Source organism: Lytechinus pictus, chromosome 10, assembly GCF_037042905.1.
Source record: "Lytechinus pictus isolate F3 Inbred chromosome 10, Lp3.0, whole genome shotgun sequence".
In the NCBI taxonomy this organism is placed as follows: Eukaryota; Metazoa; Echinodermata; class Echinoidea; order Temnopleuroida; family Toxopneustidae; genus Lytechinus; species Lytechinus pictus.
Genome location: NC_087254.1, coordinates 4,627,656 through 4,645,464, shown reverse-complemented (window position 1 = coordinate 4,645,464; position 17,809 = coordinate 4,627,656). Strand labels below are relative to the sequence as shown.

At 40.0% G+C, this 17,809-nt stretch overlaps 1 protein-coding gene across 1 annotated transcript in view; it reads right to left on the bottom strand.

Annotated features, from left to right (window-relative positions):
- Positions 1-316: 316 nt before the first annotated feature.
- Positions 317-17,809, bottom strand: part of LOC135155612 (sacsin-like) — a 34,588-nt gene continuing 17,095 nt past the window's right edge. Inside the window, 4 exon segments of the mRNA XM_064105158.1 lie at positions 317-5,668; positions 5,671-13,139; positions 13,462-15,018; positions 15,538-15,796. Coding sequence (XP_063961228.1) covers positions 2,069-5,668; positions 5,671-13,139; positions 13,462-15,018; positions 15,538-15,796 — 12,885 coding nt within the window. The 3' untranslated portion in view covers positions 317-2,068.

The following is a 17,809-nucleotide window of genomic DNA, read 5'->3' as shown; positions in this document are numbered from 1 at the left end:
AATCAAAATCATGCCTGAAGAATTGATGGGAACATCATTATGGCAATCATAATACCATAATGTTCTGCATAGTATTTAACATATAAACTCCTTCAAAAATCCTATGACTAAGTACAAGTAATGTTTAATGCTTGATCAGATGCCGATTGTATTGATTATCACATTAGAAATATATATATATATATATAGGCAAAAATGTTCATTATTTGCATAATGATGTATGAAATGTTGATTATAAAAAAATCACAAACAAAGTGTGGACAAAATTAATTTGTTTTCAAAGTGGCATTTTTTCATATTTAGTTTTTTTCTAGGTAATGGATCGCAATCATAATTTGCAATTTCATGGTCGGAAATATGCCAAAGAGAAAGGACGCAACGCGTACAATCACGTATGCGTTCACACTGTCACACACAAACTATATACAGTGCGTCCCAGAAACAAGGAAACTGGGATTCCCACCTTTTTTTTCTTCAAAGGCAAATCAATTATAATATATTTCATTTACATCATCATACAGCTCAATTATTCCTCTACATTTTGATACCTAGTATGTGACGAATACTTCTCGCACTAATGAGCAAGACGAGTTTGAAAAATTTCAAAATCAGGTTGTGCAGAAAAATAGGACAATATTGGTGCGTGATACGACAAACGCGCATAATCGAGGATTGGCTCATTAGCATTTCTTTTGTATTCTTTGTTAAGTTTCTCTGACTGATCCCTGAAATTAGAATGGATAACCTACAAATTAACACGTGTGTTTCTGCGCAAATCGTTCTTGATTTGCCTCAATATTTACTGTTGTAATCTGCCATGCATGCGTGAATGATATTTCAATTCAATTCAAATAAACATTTATTTTCTTCCATTTCATTACATTTTTCGTAAACATTAATTCATACATAACTCAATTTGTTATGAAAAATATAAATATGTACATGCTAAGCTCTTGGTCTTAAATCAAAGATGAGATTCCACTCTTGGTATAAGTATCAATTTCATAGTAAAAACATGTTTAATAATTGTGAAATCTATCTATGAAAACGGGTTTCCTTTTATGTGGAACGCACTGTATAGACAAGAGTAAATATCTCATATCGGGTATTTCATATTGAGTAAGTCATTAGGTAAAAAGGCAAAATAATTGTTACATCGTTCACAAAAATGGCTAATGAGATGGCTAATAATTCATCGTTGATAATAGCCATCCATGGCGTAAAAACCATTTGAAAATATTTAATAATTGCGTATGAATTTACACGGTTATCAATCGATGAAAACTAGCTTAATAACCAATTATCATCTTTCTTTCTTTCTCTGCCTTTTCCTTTGTATTGTTTATTGTATTGTATTTTTGTCTGTAGACGCATCCCGCCACAAACCTCAGCTTTTAGGGTATACGCCTTCTTCCTTAAACCTAACATGTACATATTTGTATTCTTCATAACAAACTGATTTTTGTATGAATTTATGTTTATGAAAAAGGTAATGAAACGGAAGAAAACAAATGTTTATCTGAATTGAATTGTAGCTTTAAGTCGGTTTGGCGTGGTATCATCAACAAAGAAAGAAATAATAATATAGTGTTTTGCAATGGAATGAATCCATGAAATCATTCATTGACATAAAAAGAATATATTTTATATACAACATACGTTCGCGTTTGACAATATTACTTATCCAGCATGTCCAGTGGAACATGAAATATTACTCAAAGAAGAACTGTGACAAGTATGACAATAATTCTTCCCCAGTGAAATTTGAAATTTAGAAATATTCAGAAAATATCTATTTTCCATTCAAATTTTGCAACTCCTGTGGAAAATCTCGATCAAGCAGTCGAATACCATTTAATCATTTTTTTTTTTTTGGGGGGGAGCAAAAAGGATTGAACATCTCCAAGAAATTTAGGGGAAATTTGAATCATCACCTAGGCTTATCTAAAGACATCATGGTGGATCTCTGAAAGCGGGCTTCTATCTGGGTAACAAGCAATTTGATCGCTTAAACCTGCAACTCCCGTGGAAAAAGACAGATCAAGATGAAGCAGTTGCAAGTACAATTTCAGGATCTGGAAGGCAAAAACGATTGAACATTTCCAAGAATTTGACGGGCGAGGTCAATCATTTCCTCACCCCGTGACTTGTCTCTAAAGACTTCGTGGGGAATCTGTGAAGACGCACATTTGTCTGGGTAACGAGCCTGTTGATCAGTTACAAGAGAACTGAGCATGTCCACATTCTTCTTAAAATCAGCTGAGTTTATTCTGCCTTCAACTTGATAGGCAAGAGAGGAAATGGAATGAGTGTAGTCATGTTGTCCATCAATGGCTAGTTTAGCAGCTTTGAGTGCCTTTTCTACACTCTGATGGCATTTGTAAGCAACCCATTCTAATGACGGCTCGTCATCGTGTGGGTTAAGATCATGACGGGCAGCACGAAGATCTTCTTGTCCTTGCCGAAACCAACGGCGCGCATTGCGGATATCTGGTGTTCTTGAAGCAGAAGTAAAGAAATCCTCAAAATTCCAGAAACCAGATTCAGAGCTCCTTCCTCTTCTTCTTCTGAAACCACCTCTTCCCCGAAATCCTCCGAAGTGAGTATACCTCCGGCGGTCTTCCCTTGCTCTCTTTTCAGTTGATCTGAAGAGGTCTTTATAAAATGAACTTGAAATACCTTTTTCTAATCGCTGCAGTTCACTTTTGAGGTGTTTGAATGCTTCATGAAATAGTTCCTTCGGACCTTCTGGATGCTTGTCTGGATGCCATTTCAGCAACATTCGCCGAATAGCCTTCCTTCTATGTTCCTCTGGAAGCTTCCAGATCTCCTCCAATTCGGTTGTCACCTGTCGCTTCGCTTGTTCCACGTCAGTTGGAAAAGATGATTCTTGATTCCCAGTGAGACATGGTCCTGCATCCTCCGAGTGAACTTTTTCAGATAGAACAAGCTCCATACCTGATGTGGACTTAGGTATGTGTATCTTATGTATGTCCAACACATTTGCTTCTATTGGTTTTTCCTTTCCAATATTGACAAGATAGACAGACTTGAGTGATTCGTTGGATATCCTCTTGACAACTATTGCATATATGTAGTATTCGCCATCTTCATCAGTTTGTGCATATGCTATGAAATCATCAACACTGAAAGACGTCCAGGGGTCCTGCTCTATGAGATGATACAATTGTTCTGGAATGGTAGTTCCAGGATCAGGTAGCTTGAAACTTGTATCATCTTCCATGCTCTCTGCAGCAATGTTAAACTTCGAAAGTACTTTGTGTAAGGTAGATGGTGATTTCTGGGATAAAAGGGCAGATACATGTATATAGGCTTTATCTTCAAACACGTTTCCCAGGACTTGATTGACATTAATCACAACACTTAAGAGTGTTTCCGTTATACTTTCTCCTGCACTGTGTTGTACAAACAGCTCACTCTCATTGTTAATGAAGGAAGGTACTTCATTTTCACTTCCTTCTATGTATTCACCATTGATTTGTAGAATCGAGTGTAATCGCTGCATACACGTTATCTTCAATCCATTCAACGAATTTCTAAGGAGTGACTTGGTTTCGTCATCTACTTTTTTTCCATTGTCCTTCATGATGATACAAACTGCCTGCAAAAATTCCTTCGAATGCAGGATCTGAAGTCTTTTTGCAAACTCACAAGGCTCTTGTCCACCTAGAATACACCTTTGCGACTCGTTCCCAGCCTTGCTCAGTATTTCTTTCACCTTCTTGCTTACTAATGTCGGTTTCATCATCTCAGGAAGCCTAGCTACAGCTTCCTGTCCAATGCGTTCTTGATCTTGAAAGAACTTGATGAGAGGAAGCTTAGATTTACGAAGTCTGCGTAAGTAGTGGTCAACATCATTAAGTAGTAGCTGATCTGATCGTTCCAAGTTTTGATGACATGATGGAAGGTAGAGGACTTGTCCAGAATCAAATAAAGCTGCTATCTGCATTTGATCTGTCTTTTTTAGCTGTTCATACAGGCTAGTTGTTGCCCTCTCTACCATGCTTACTACATTTGGGTTTCCCCATGCATTCTCCCCTCTTTCATATATACTTCTGAGAACGGAAGCATATTGTCGAATGGAGGCTTTGCCTGTTCCACCAACCAGCTGAAATAACTTGAAGAAAGGAACCCACTTGTCAGGCAACTGGTAAAGAAAAGGCTCGAAATTCCCTTCCAAAGTACGAGAGATCTGCTCTGCTTTCACCAAGCGATGTTCATCTTCGAGCTCTAGAAAGACAATTGGAACATTTTGCAATTCCTCTCTGATGATACAGCACATTCCACATGGAACTTCATGAGAACAGCTTTCCCCTGTACACTCGGAAGAGAGGAAGGTCATTATTTCATGTAGCACCCCGGATAAATCTTCTGAGAAAGATAGCTTTTTGCTGTTATTTTGTTGGAGTCTGTTGCATATATTCTGCAGATGTTGTATAACACTCTTTAGTCCAGGCTCTTGTGCCTTGCCCAGCTGATCATCTAGTTGGGTTTTACAAGAAAAGCATTGCCTGAGGGCGGCATATTCAGGCAAGATGCTATTAGTAGACCATATCAGTTTCGTGTGTGCAGAGGATAATGAGCTAGAATACCTAATGAGTGTTCCATCCTTGATGAAAGGTGGGTGAATGGATTCTAATTGTTGGTCAATCCTGTCAGTAACAAGAAAATCAATCACACTGACTTTCTGACAGAAGGAATAATTCTTGTGAAGGTTACAGTTCCTGACCAATTCTGACACGAGTGCAGTGGACTTGATTTTCCTATCTTCGGCATCGGGGTATGATTCCCGCACCCGATGGGCAAACGATAGGAACAAGTCTGCAGTAACGGTGGTTTGTAGTCCTATTTCACGAAGGAATGCGAGCCCCAATGACTCTATAATATGTGTTGAAGGAAATTTGTCCTTCAACATCAAGGAGAATACCTCGACTTCTGGGTCATACAGGTCCCTGGCCTTGAGAAGGTTTCCAGACATACCATTTATGAAACACAGGTCTCTCAATCCTAACCTCCGAATCGCTGCTACCCTAATATCCTTATAATTCTGACTTTTAGGGTTGGGTAGAGAATGCAGCAGCTGTTTGATATGTACAAGATGTTCAAGACGACTTTCGTCGCTGAGCTTACCAAAGACAGGCAAAATGTACTTCATGTACACATCAAACTCTGTTGTAATAGTTAGTGCTAGCTTCTTGTATAATGGTTCAAGTGATTTGTTGTCCTGCAGAAATATAGCTCCAGACCCATCAATCCATTTATCTTGTTCCTTTTCAGGAATCATACTTGGGAGAACAAGGACTGTTTGACATTTCCTGATACTGACAAAGTCACCGGCAATGGTCTTGAAGCAAGGAAGACACCTTACTGTCCTAAGATCAGCATCACAATAGCAAAAGGATCTGAGGATTTCATTATGTTGTCTCTCTTTTAGAATTTTGAATCTTCCAGGGTCTCTATCTACCCAGTACATCAAAGCATCTAGAACCCTTGCATTATTCCCCATGTGCTCATGAAGGACAAAATGCTTTATCAGTCTATGATTGTTTTCATCTAGAACAGACTTTTCAATCTTGTAGACATTAAGTGATTCAAGTGCTGAATAGAGTGGCCAATAACCCTTTCTCGACTCGCTTGGCTGATCTACATGTATAACCGTTGGAGAGCTACCTGATGAGAATTGTTACTTCTGCCATCAGTTGGCTTGGTTTCTGTGACTGGTAATATTGCCCAACTTCCAAGTTCCACTTTTAGATTGTTAGCGAAATCAGTGAAGTATTCAACATTTTTACTCAACGATTCAAGTAGAATCCATAACCTACGAAACCATTTTGGTGGATGGCAGGTGCGAGGAGTTATCATTTTATTCGATGTGCACTTGAGAAACGGAAAGCAACCATCAAGAAGCTTCGATACCTCTCTCATATCAATCTTACAAAACACATCAGCCTTTTGTGACAACCTGTGCAAGAAATCAATGTGTAAGAACCTATGACTCTGAGGCCAGAAAAGATCACAGAATTCTGTTGCAAAAACTTGATCGTCATGTGAAAACATCCGTAATGTTTCATCCATGGTGAAGAGCAGCGGTAGACCATGGAGACTTTCTTGAAGGTTAGTTTCTTTACTCTTGCAGTAGTTGATAAGTCCAATCAGTCTATCTTTGCTGTGGATCCTCGAGCTTGATATTGCTATTGGTAACTGCCTCTGAAGGGGATTGTCTCCACGAAGGAAAGACATAACATGGGAAGGTGTAACTTCACGAACTTCATAGTTTGGTTCTCCCCCACTGTTGACTGCCTCTTGATTGAGATGTTTGCATACATTTCGCATATTGTGCATTATCCATATTGGAGACTCTATTAATGGGAATGTCACTTCAATCAGGGTGTCTTTTAGTTTGTTGATGCTTTCTTGAATCTCAGGCGTCATTGGATTATCGTGAATGCTACTTGTGCAGTGGTCAGTCATCTGCCCTGGCAGTGTGTTGAAATATCCAAGATCAAGATCTGACCCATCCGGAGAGGGGATGGGCGTTTTCCAACTCAAGAAAAAGTAATTTCCACCATCATCATTTCGATAGAGTGAAGGAAACAGCAGTAAGGCTTCCACAACAACAATTTCAAACACAGCATCTTGAAGTTTTCTCCAGGACGATCCTTTTCCGGCGTTAGGAAAGTAGTTGTGGTATTTTTCAAGAAGCTTCAAAGTCTGAACCTTGTTTTTACTTGCTAGTGATCCTGACCAGTCATATTTCTCTATGAAAAACTTCTGTATCCATGACAACAACTTTACGTAGGCAGGTGCTATAACTTTCTGAGTAATGTAAAGGTTCCACTTTGTTTGCTCATCTGTCTTGCTACCTTCCCACAAGTGTCTTCTGCTTTCATGGTCCAAGGCAAAGTATCCATGCACATGAACCGGAAGTCCCGTCTGAATAGGGAGTGGTAGAAAGCAAAAAGCCTTACCATTGATTCCCTCTCTTCTTTTACAATTATTCCCCTTTCCTCTGTCAGGTAGACGAGCAGCAACAGCTCCAACTGGAAGTAACTTATGTTTTTTCCTTGTGTGTTCTTCATCTGCGTCTGAATAACTCACTTGCTGGCATACCACCCAATCCTCTTCTCTTTTTACCCCTTTCAGTTTCATCTGGTAGATGACTTCCACTTGTTCCGATTCCAAGGTTACATTACCTTGTTTTGTCAAGGCAATGTCCTGAACTTTCTGCAGAAAATCCATTTTCTTCTCACCTTCACTCCGAGTCATTTCTGCACTGACAACATGAGTAGATCTGATAACTCCTGAATTTGTTACCTTTGAGATCCTGATTTTGGTGACGTTTTTCAGAAACAAAAGACATTCAAATGCCGCAATCTCAAAATCCCGAAGTAGCTTCCGAATATCTTCGGCTTGCCAGACATTGGTGCTTAGGGTTGAAGCTTCTTGTCGCAATGGAAAACGAAAAATGGTAAAGTCTTCTTCTCCGCCTGTGAGTTTGTCTTCCATATAGCACTGAAAGTTATGTGGGTAAGAACGGCGCACACTGCTATTAACTTTGACCTGACGACCTGGTCTTGTTGGGTTTGCTCCTGGAACATACTTCAGAAGAGGGTCAAACATACACCATCGTTCACCTTTGGAGATGAAACTAGGGCAATCTGTAAGTTGATATACTGCATTGAATCCTACTCCATAACGCCCAATCTTTCCCATATGGTCAGCTTTACTTCCTTCTCCAAGATTCTGTATCCCGCGAATGTCATCGTCGGTGAAAGACTGATTGTTGAAGACACAAAGAGCTGGACCCTGCAAGGCTTTCATGCCATCTCCTAGAAGCTTGTGTCCCTTGTGTTTCCGAGGATCGTACACAAAGTGGATTTCAGTAGCTCCAGCATCGTCAGCATTCAGTATTGTTTCATCGGATGGGTAAGAGTCGAGAATACGTTTGATACGGGTTGTAAGTTTCTCATGTTGGCCGAATTCGTCTCCTGGGAAATCCATATCGAATGCTTGAAGCATCTGTTGTCGAATATCCTTCACTTTCAGCTTTCTCGCGACCATGAAACTGATTTTTGTATGACACCTATGAAGTTCAATTTCATCATTTTCAAACCAATCCACATCACTGTAGCATAGATCTGATACAGGCCTCATGCAATTCTGCTCATCTGGTAGAAATGTATCTGCATGTTCTTCTTCTCCGTGGGGTAAACCTGCAAGTCGCTGTGCAGCTAAGATAGCCACCTCTGTGTCATCATTACTTAATGGTTGCCCATTACTCTTCATGTATAGTAAACGAAGAACACCTTCATAGTCTCTGGCATCAAACTCATTCTTCAATCCTGCATGTTTTAGAAGACTTGGATATCGTTTAAGGAATCGAGAAGCTTCAAATAGATACGGCGGAAGGCTGTTTCTATCGGAAATCACAGAAATCTCAACAAACTTGCTACCTACGAGGAAGAATTTTTGATTCTGCAACTCATTGTAAATGCCATCAGCGACACGTTCTCTACATGTATTTTCAACACGCTCATAGATGTCCTTGCATATCATTTTTAAGTCACGATTAGAAATGGATTCACTATTCACTTCATAGTGACTCCGAATGTTCGAAAACTGCTGGATTACATCCTCAGTAGAGGGATATTTGTGTCTGATACCAAGAAAGTCCTCAACGTTCCACGGAAGTTTCCAATCGTTCGATTCGTGCACAACAATGTACATACTGCTCACAATATTTCTTTTAGAATGAGAATAGATATCATTAGCAGATGCATAAGGACAGGTGTTAATGGTTTTCAACCATGGAAGAGCAGGGTCTTGGTTTCTCTCACATAAGATAGGCAAGAATGGAATTCTCACAAGGTCTTCTTTGAAATGTCCCTCCCTACTCCAATCACCCCTTCCCAACGCCTCTGACAGATACTTAAGTAGAGCCTTGGATCTATTTTGAGCCGCTTTCTTGTTGGTTGAATGCAGGATGTGAACTGAATGGCACCTCTCAAGGAAAACTTTCTGATGAATATTATCCTTTACCATTCCCAACTGAGTAAGTGATGTTAGAGTGTTGGTATCATTGAACAGGTTTCCTAGGGGAAACACCTTATCAGACTCAGTATACAGCGGCGCAACTTTACCCCTCGGGTGTACTAGATCACAAGGCTTCCTTAGGTTAGGTCCCCCTTCTACTGGTATGCATTTCACATCTTTCAACTTTTGTTTCAATGTGTCATCACGTTTGTTCAGTGCAAACAGAACCAGCTGATTTCTCATGTCACTCTGCACCTGACTGATTCGTGGAAGAAAGGCTTCTGTGAAGAATCTATTGAAATCATATGTACTTTTCAGAACACTGTCCAGAAGATCTACTCTCTCTAGCGCTCTCCAGGTTTTATCAGTAAGCGACATCACTTGCTTTGATGAAAGGTAGTTGCTTAGAACCTTTCTTATAATATCCCTCACTGATGTCTCCTTTTGGACTTCCTGACTGAGGAACACGACTTGTGAGAACTGATGCAATTCGTTATCGTTCCAGAACAATGATGGTTCACGACCTTCAAAGCCATTTACCATTGCCTTGTAGAAAGCATTAAACAATGCTGAACATTCAGAATTCTTTGGAACATCATCGGTATCAGGCCATAACTGGTCAGGGGAAATATCTGGACCATAAACCTCCTTTACACGCTGAATAAACACAATGTCAGACATGAGTGCAATGTAAGCTCGGCATATCACATCTACGAGAAGCAGGTGATTCCACTTCTCAGATATCAGCGTTCCATTGGGAACTGGCATGTGAAGACTCCTCCGATCTTCTTTGACAGCGAATGCACCATTGATATGCACTGGAAACATGCTTGTTATTGAAAGAGGAAGAAAGCAATATATCTTTTTCTCAAATGAAGACATTGATGGTTTGTGGAAGGGAAAGGCAACTGCACCTTCAGGGGATAGTCCACAATCTTTCCCATCTGGAGATGTCGCAAGAGCAGAAGCCTGATTAGAGGTCTTACAGGTAACTTTGACATTATCCAGGTATCTACCACCTTCTGGTTCATGAGCCATCACTTCACTTCCCTTTGGAGTCATTGTAAATTTGAAGGATTCTGTTGAAATTTCAATGTTCTCATCATTCATCCTTGTGGATTGCTCGGTTTTCTGAATGGTGAATAACTCTTCAGCCATGGAAGGATCGCTACATTTCTCATCAAGGAAAAACACAGCAACCCTCTTGACATTTTTGGTAAACACCAGGAGGTTGTGAGATAAATCCCAAATTTTTTTCATCAAGTCAATCAGTTTCGCCCCATTGTAGCTCTCCTTGCATATTTGACTTTTCTGTGCAGCTTCCTGTGAACGAAGAGGCAGTCTAAAGAGCGTTCCACTGTAGTTGAATGGTTTATTCTTTCCACACAAATCAATGCCAAACACTCCATGGAATGGCTTGAACTGATCTGGGAATCTCCGGAGTGCTTTGGTATCATTCAATCTGAGACGTACACCAGGTTGGTACTTGTTTGGGAGAACGTTGCCAAGGTATGTAGTATGAGGGTCGAAAAACTGCATATACTCCCTGCTCACAAAACTGGGAACATCAGTAATGCGGTACACAGAGTTGAAGCCAGTCCCAAATTTTCCAATCTTTTGGGCATCCTTTTCCTTGGTACGTCCGCCAAGACGGAGAATGTTTTCAAAGTCTTGGTCTGTGAACACTGCATCGTTGTATACCCAGAGTGCTGGTCCCTGACATGAAATCATTTCAGGATCGAACAGCTTTTGGTTTGCATCTCCATTTTTTCTCATGTCAATAAGAAAATTAACTACTTGAGCACCAGCGTCTTCTGCATTCTGTATCATCTCACTAACAATAGCAGTATCAACATAGTTGTTCTTTAGGATATTATACAAACGCATAGTCAGGTCTTCATGCTGACCAGCTTGTGTGAAACCCTGGAATTCTTCTGAATCTAGAAGGAGTCGACTGACAGGACGTATATGGAGAAACATTGCAAGGTTCATAGAAATATTTGAATGAACCAAAGTGAAATCTTCATCATCATCTAAATTCTCAGAGTCAGTGCTTTGTCTTAACCAGTCTCTGTCCACATATGCACCTTTCTCAACAGGAATAAGATGGCATTTCCCTTTTTGCGATGGAACAAGTAATCGCAACCTTGCATCTTCTGAGAGATCTCCTGCAGCTTGTAGATGGTTGAGGATTTGTAATACAAGTTGGAGTTGTCCCTGTTGAAACACCTCATCGATTTCTTCACCTTCACATGCTTCTTTGATTTCGTACAAGATGTCAACCAGGGCACACGAATTTGCCATCATGTCTGTTTGAACTCCTAGCACTTCAAATAACTCTCCAAATGCAGATGTGGCTTTCGGAATAGAAACCATGTAAGGGTACAAATCGAAAGGAAGTTTTCTCGTACATATTCTGCTTGGCTCTGAAAAGCCACTTCCATTCCAGATACACGACTCGACTTGATTCAAGATGAGATCCTTGATGTTTACGTGCTCGTGCATTTCTTGCATAAAAAATGAATAAATCTCTTTCAGCATCGGTACAATGTCAGAAGTATCTTCCCCAGTTCTGTCTTTTGTATACTTGACACAATACTCTAACTGGGCCACAACTTCTGTAAGAAGAAGCGATGGGGTATACATTCCAAGCTTTGTAAAGACTTCAGAGAAGCGACTCCAATCCGCATGAGAACAAAAGCGTTTAGAAGCTCCACACATTAGAACTGCCGACTTCATTTCCCTTAGGGTTTCAGTGGGGGTTGACAATCTTGAAGTAGAATTACCATACCACTCAATAGCTGAAGGATAGTATTCTGGAGGCGACTGTCTGCAAGGAATGCATTCTTTTTGTTTCATATGATCAATGACAGAAGTGCAGAGAAGATCCGGGCTTTTGCTAAGGAGTTCTAGTAGCAAGTGAGACTTGTCAGGGCTCTGTGATTCCTCTATCATGTCAACACATGCATTCAACTCGGATGAAGAAACCCCACTTTGCCCACGCATGCCAAGCTGACTGAAAGCCTCTACAATCTGAGGTGAATCAAATGGATCCATTGGAAATACTCCTTGAGATTCAAACAGTTCGTAGATCAATGCATCTCGTGGATCAAGTAGTTCTGAAGGACTTAACAACGATGCATTCTTATTGGGGATGAATTTCATTTCACGGAGAATACCCACAATTGATTTACAGTTTATCTTGACGTCTTCCCATCGTTCCATAATCCATTGTAAAGCTACTTGTCTTTCATGTTGTGTGTAAAGTTGCCCTTTACGAATTTCTTCCAAAACATTCACTATGACTTGATACTTTGAAAGTGGACATGCTTCTAACTTTTGTAGTAAATATTGATTTGATTTTGCCCTTCCATCAATCAATAGCCCTGTCAACTTCAATGGGTTAGGAATATCTACCTGACTGCATTCAATATATCCCAAGGATTCTTCTACACTGAATGAATGTTTGTTTGACTGGCCAGTTCCATCTACTCTCTTAAACAATGGAAGTTGCTTCAGAAGTTCCTTCCCATTATCACCAAGCTTCGCTTGTGCAAGAAATTCTACAAGGGTATCTCTATAACTGGCAGAGAATGAACGGAGCTTTGGGATCAGCACCTTCTCATCAGAAAGCAAAAGACATTGAACTACCCCATCAGGTGTTGGCATCTTGATATATCCATCCCGAATGACAGCTGGATGGCGGAGAATATAACCAGGACAATCTGTGACTCTCATTCCAATATCATGCAGAATGTTTTCAACATCATCTTTGAATTCGACTTTGCCATCAGCCGTACTGTAACATCTCTGGATAACCCTTGACTTGGAACAAAGTGGAAAAAGTCTTCTGGAGTCACTATCATCTGCAAACAATGGTAATAGATGGATACCATTAAAGAGTAGTAACTTACTTGGACTTTCCCTGTAAAGCATCGACCAGACTTCTTCAAGCCAAGTATTGAGGGTAGGCTCTTGGGGTTCATGTATCCAGATTCCTTGATCATCTATCCAAGATCTCTCCAAATTCTTCAAGAGCTTAGCTACAATTTCGATGGTTAAAGTTTTCAGCTGATAATGTCCACCTACACAAGACGAAAATGGCACAAAATTCCATGAATTTATTTAAGCTGTAATTCCCAATGTGAATGAAGTATTTTCTTATATGCAAATATGAATCGTATAATATTTTTAAAATTTGATTTAAATGGTATGAAAAATTTCTCCATTATCAACTTTCTATTTTTCAATTTCCCACAGACGTATGTTCTGAAGAAAGAAAATAGTGGTATTTAACATTTCAACAGTCAGTGTTTAATCTCTAGTGATGCACTTTCAATCAAAACAAACCGTGTAAAAGCTTCAAACAGTAATTTAGAATAACATATAGTTTACAAAATAACATACTCATATTTGATAGGAGTTGGTGGAGTGGAAGTTCCTTTTGAATCGTTCTGATGAATTGATCACATCCACCTGGAACAAGCTGTCGATGGAACTCAGGGGTTGGAATGTACACTCTTCTTTCACCAGAACTTGTGAACACGTCAAAGCCTCCATTGTCAAGCGGAAGAAGACATAACCCCTCCAAGTCTTGCATGGCACCCTCCTGCAAGATGAACTGCAGGATCAGAAGCTTCTCATCATTAGTTAACCTTTCCAAAATAGTTGGATCATCGTTGAGGCAACGGCAAAGGCTGGATACAGAAACAGTGGATATCTGAAGATCGTAATACTTCCTGATGGCTTTTCTGCATACGCCTGGGACTCTAGCATGTGCTATGCCTTTGAAGTTGAAGCATTTGAGAATTGCCTTTTCTGTCTCTTCGTCTACTTGCAGCTCATTGAAGTGGACATCAGCAATGTTCTTCCATCCACTGTTATCGCTATGTATGATCGATTCACTGAACAGTGCATTGTAGAAGGGTTCCAAGAGAATGTCCCAATTTCCACAAACATCTTCATAGTCTGGCCATGAACGATAGATGCAATCAGCTGTCAATTCTCCCCGAGATTTCTGCATATCAACAATAAATTTGATAGCATCAACGTAAACCATGGGAATCAGTTCTCTCACAAGTAGTTGGTTCCATTGTGCTGGAGTGTCTGTTTGGTCTGGTCCAAGCCACTTTATCCCACGGCGATCACTATTGACACCAAAGAATCCATGCACATGAACCGGTAACCCTGTTCGACTCTCTTCACCAGGTGGCAAGGGAAGAAAGCAGAACACTCTGCCATCGTTGTTCTCTGCTTCATCTGCTACATTGCTTGTCTCTGAAGAACTCATGGGGATGGCAACAGCTACCCATGGCAGATGACCTTGCTTCCCAGCCAGGTCAGTAAGCTCTTGAGACATGCTGTCACCAGCGATGTGATGGCAAACAATCCAGTGCTCTTTCTTGGACTCCCTACGTGTTTCTGTAGTAAATGTTACAGAATCAATGAACTTAATAGACTCTCGGCACCCACTGTTATTAGAGATGTAGGATTGAAGACGCGAGGTAATGTCCGCTCCAGGAGGACACGTTCCTTGATCATGCTCCCGTTGAACTCTTACAATCAGTGACAGGTCTTGGTAATCAGGGGATCTCTTCAACACTTCAATGTTATTCAAGGAGCGCAGAAACAGCATAGCCACATTAGCATCTGCTTGGAAGGCCTGTAGTACCTCGTCTAGTGTGTCTTCTTGTTGATAGATTTTCTCGCTCAATTCATTTGCCTCTTGACGCAGAGGAAACCGAAACAAAGTGCCATCAAAATATCCCGTTGAAATCCCTCCCGTCACTCCAGGAAATACATTGTTGTAGGGTTGAAACTGGTCATGACACTTTGAAAAGATTTCCCTGTCTGATCTCAGAGAAAATCGCCATCCAGCCTTGACTCGACCTTTACTATCAAAGAAGTGTTCCTCCAATGGATCAATGAAAGCCAGTGTTTGGTCGCTCATGATGCTCGGTAAATCTGAAAAGGTTAATCAAAGGAAAATTAAAAGGTAAAAAAAAACATTTTCAACAATGTATCCACGATTTTACGCATGTTTTGGAACATGTTAAAGATGAAAGTAGTTGCAATTAACAATGATTTTATGACAAAGTCTGTAAAACCAAGATTAATTGTCCCCATAACTTCCTAGATCTGGTACATATACATAAACTTAATTTTGTGAAAAGATGAAATCTTAGCTGAAAACAATCACACCGATGATCACCAACACAGATTAAGCATGTGTGGAGCAATGTTTTATTAACACGACATTTTGAAGAAATGTCATGCTTATTTTGCTTATTTCTCAACAATTACGAAATTTCTTCGAGAAAGTTTTGGCACATATTTTGTATTCATACATACAGACACTTGGGTGGTCATTTTATTGCATTCTGTATGAATTCATTTTGAAATTGTTACCACAACTGGCGTTTACACGGCTTCCTACCTTGCCTTTTAATCATGTCATTACCCATTTCATCATACAGCTCTCACCTGTTATGTGGTATACAGAATTGAATCCAATGCCGAATCGTCCAACCTTCAAAGGATCTGTCTTCTTCTTGCTGCGGGCTGGTTGTTGAATCCCTTCCCAGTCAGCTTCCTTGAACTTGGCATTGTTGAAGGAATATACAGCCGGTCCTTGGTAAGGTTGTAGGGAATCTTTGTAGAGTGTCTTGGTACCATGCTGCCTCATGTCATACAGGAATTTGACAGTATCCGCACCTGCATCCTCTGCGTTCTGAACGAGCTCCTGCATTGAAAAAAATAAGACAGTGGCATGCTATTAATTAATCTTTGTTAAAGGGATGCTCCAAGCTGAAGATATTTATATCTCAATAAATAGAGTAAAATTCACAGAGAAAATGGTGAAAATTTGATCAAAATCGGATAACAAATAACAAAATTATTGAATTTGAAAGATTTACATTATCCCGGTGAAACAGTTTTTGGCATGTATTCATGAATATTCATTAGGTGGGCCGATGATGTCATATTCCCACTTGTTCTTTTGTATTTTATCATATGAAATTAGGTTTATTCAAATATCTTCTACCGGGAGCTAAAACAATTGGATTGACTGATTAAGTGCATTAGTTATTTATTTCATCATTATGGAGACACATCATTTACACATTTATGAAAAATATGATTTCATGTAATAACATTAGAAAAAGGAAAGAGGGGATGTGACATCATCAGAACACTATTGAATATTCATAAAGACATGCCTAGAACTGTTTCACCGGAAAAATGTAAATCTTTAAAATTCAATAACTTTGTTATTTGTTATCCGATTTTGATCAAATTTTCAGCATTTTGCTCTGTGAATTTTACTCTATTTAGCGAGTATCATAGCGCTCAATTAGCGGACTTTCAAATCAGTTTACTAATGGGACCAAAAGTGTCTATAAGAGAAAGGAAGAGAAATAAGGAGAGAGGTACAAAAAGGGAATAAAATAAAGGGAAAGAATGTAGTATATAGAAACAAGTGAAATAAGGAATAGGGACTATATTTGGTAATAAAGAAATTAGAAAAAAGGAAAAAAGGAAACGAAAATTATGTACATAGGGGAAATATGACTATTATCATTCTATATTTTCTTTTGTCATTAGCATCATACAATATTTCATTTTGCACATTATTTTGACAATAATGAGATTTCCAAATCATGGTAGGTGCAGCAAAGTTCACGGACGAATCAAACTTTGTTTCCAGAGACTCTAACCCCAAGAACCTTCTGATCTGATCGTGGTCTAGTGGTTCTGACTCTCGCCTTTCAAACAGAGGGTCGTGGGTTCGAATCCTAACCATGGCGTGTTTTCCTTCAGCAAAAAATTTATCCGCACTGTGCTGCACTCGACCCAGGTGAGGTGAATGGGTACCCGGCAGGATTAATTCCTTGAATGCACTGAGCGCCGGTGACGGTAGCTCGAGCTAAAGCCGGGGTAATAATAGCAACGCTTTGTATCCTCAGGCAAAAGGCGCTTTATAAATACAGCTATTATTATTATTATTATCTAGAGATTCTCCCGCCTGGATTCCCTAGCAAACTGGAGATTTCAACTTGAAGTGTGCGAAGCGCACATCACGAGCGCGAAGTCCATTGCGGCAGGGGTCCAGGTCTCGCTAAAAGGGCCCAGGAAGCTCTAGAGAAAATTACCTTTGACCTCTGAAAATGACCTTTGACCTAACCATGTGTCCTCCGACTGCAGCATAACATGCAGGTCCCCAAAGTCCATCAACCATCCAAGTTTGGTTGAAAAGTGATTTACGGTTGCGGAGTTAGGTGTCAGAAGAGAGTCTTGCATGTAATCTTTAACATTGACCTGAAAATTACCTTTGACCTGATCATGTGACCTCCAACTGCAACATAACATGCATGTCCGGAGGTCCCCCAAGTCCATCTAGCATCTAAGTTTGGTTGAAAAGTGATTTACGGTTGCGGAGTTATATAGGTGTCAAAAGAGAGTCTCGCATGTAAACTTTAACGCTGACCTGAAAATGACCTTTGACCTTACCATGTGACCTCCGACTGCAGCATAACATGCAGGTCCAGAGGTCCCTCAAGTCCATCTACCATCCAAGTTTGGTCGAAAAGTGACTTACGGTTGCAGAGTTAGGTGTCATAAGACAGTTTTGCATGTTAACTTTAACGTTGACCTGAAAATGACCTTTGGCCTTATTATGTGACCTCTGGCTGCAGCATAACATGCAAGTCTCCCAAGTCCATCTACCACCCAAGTTTGGTTGAAAAGTGACTTA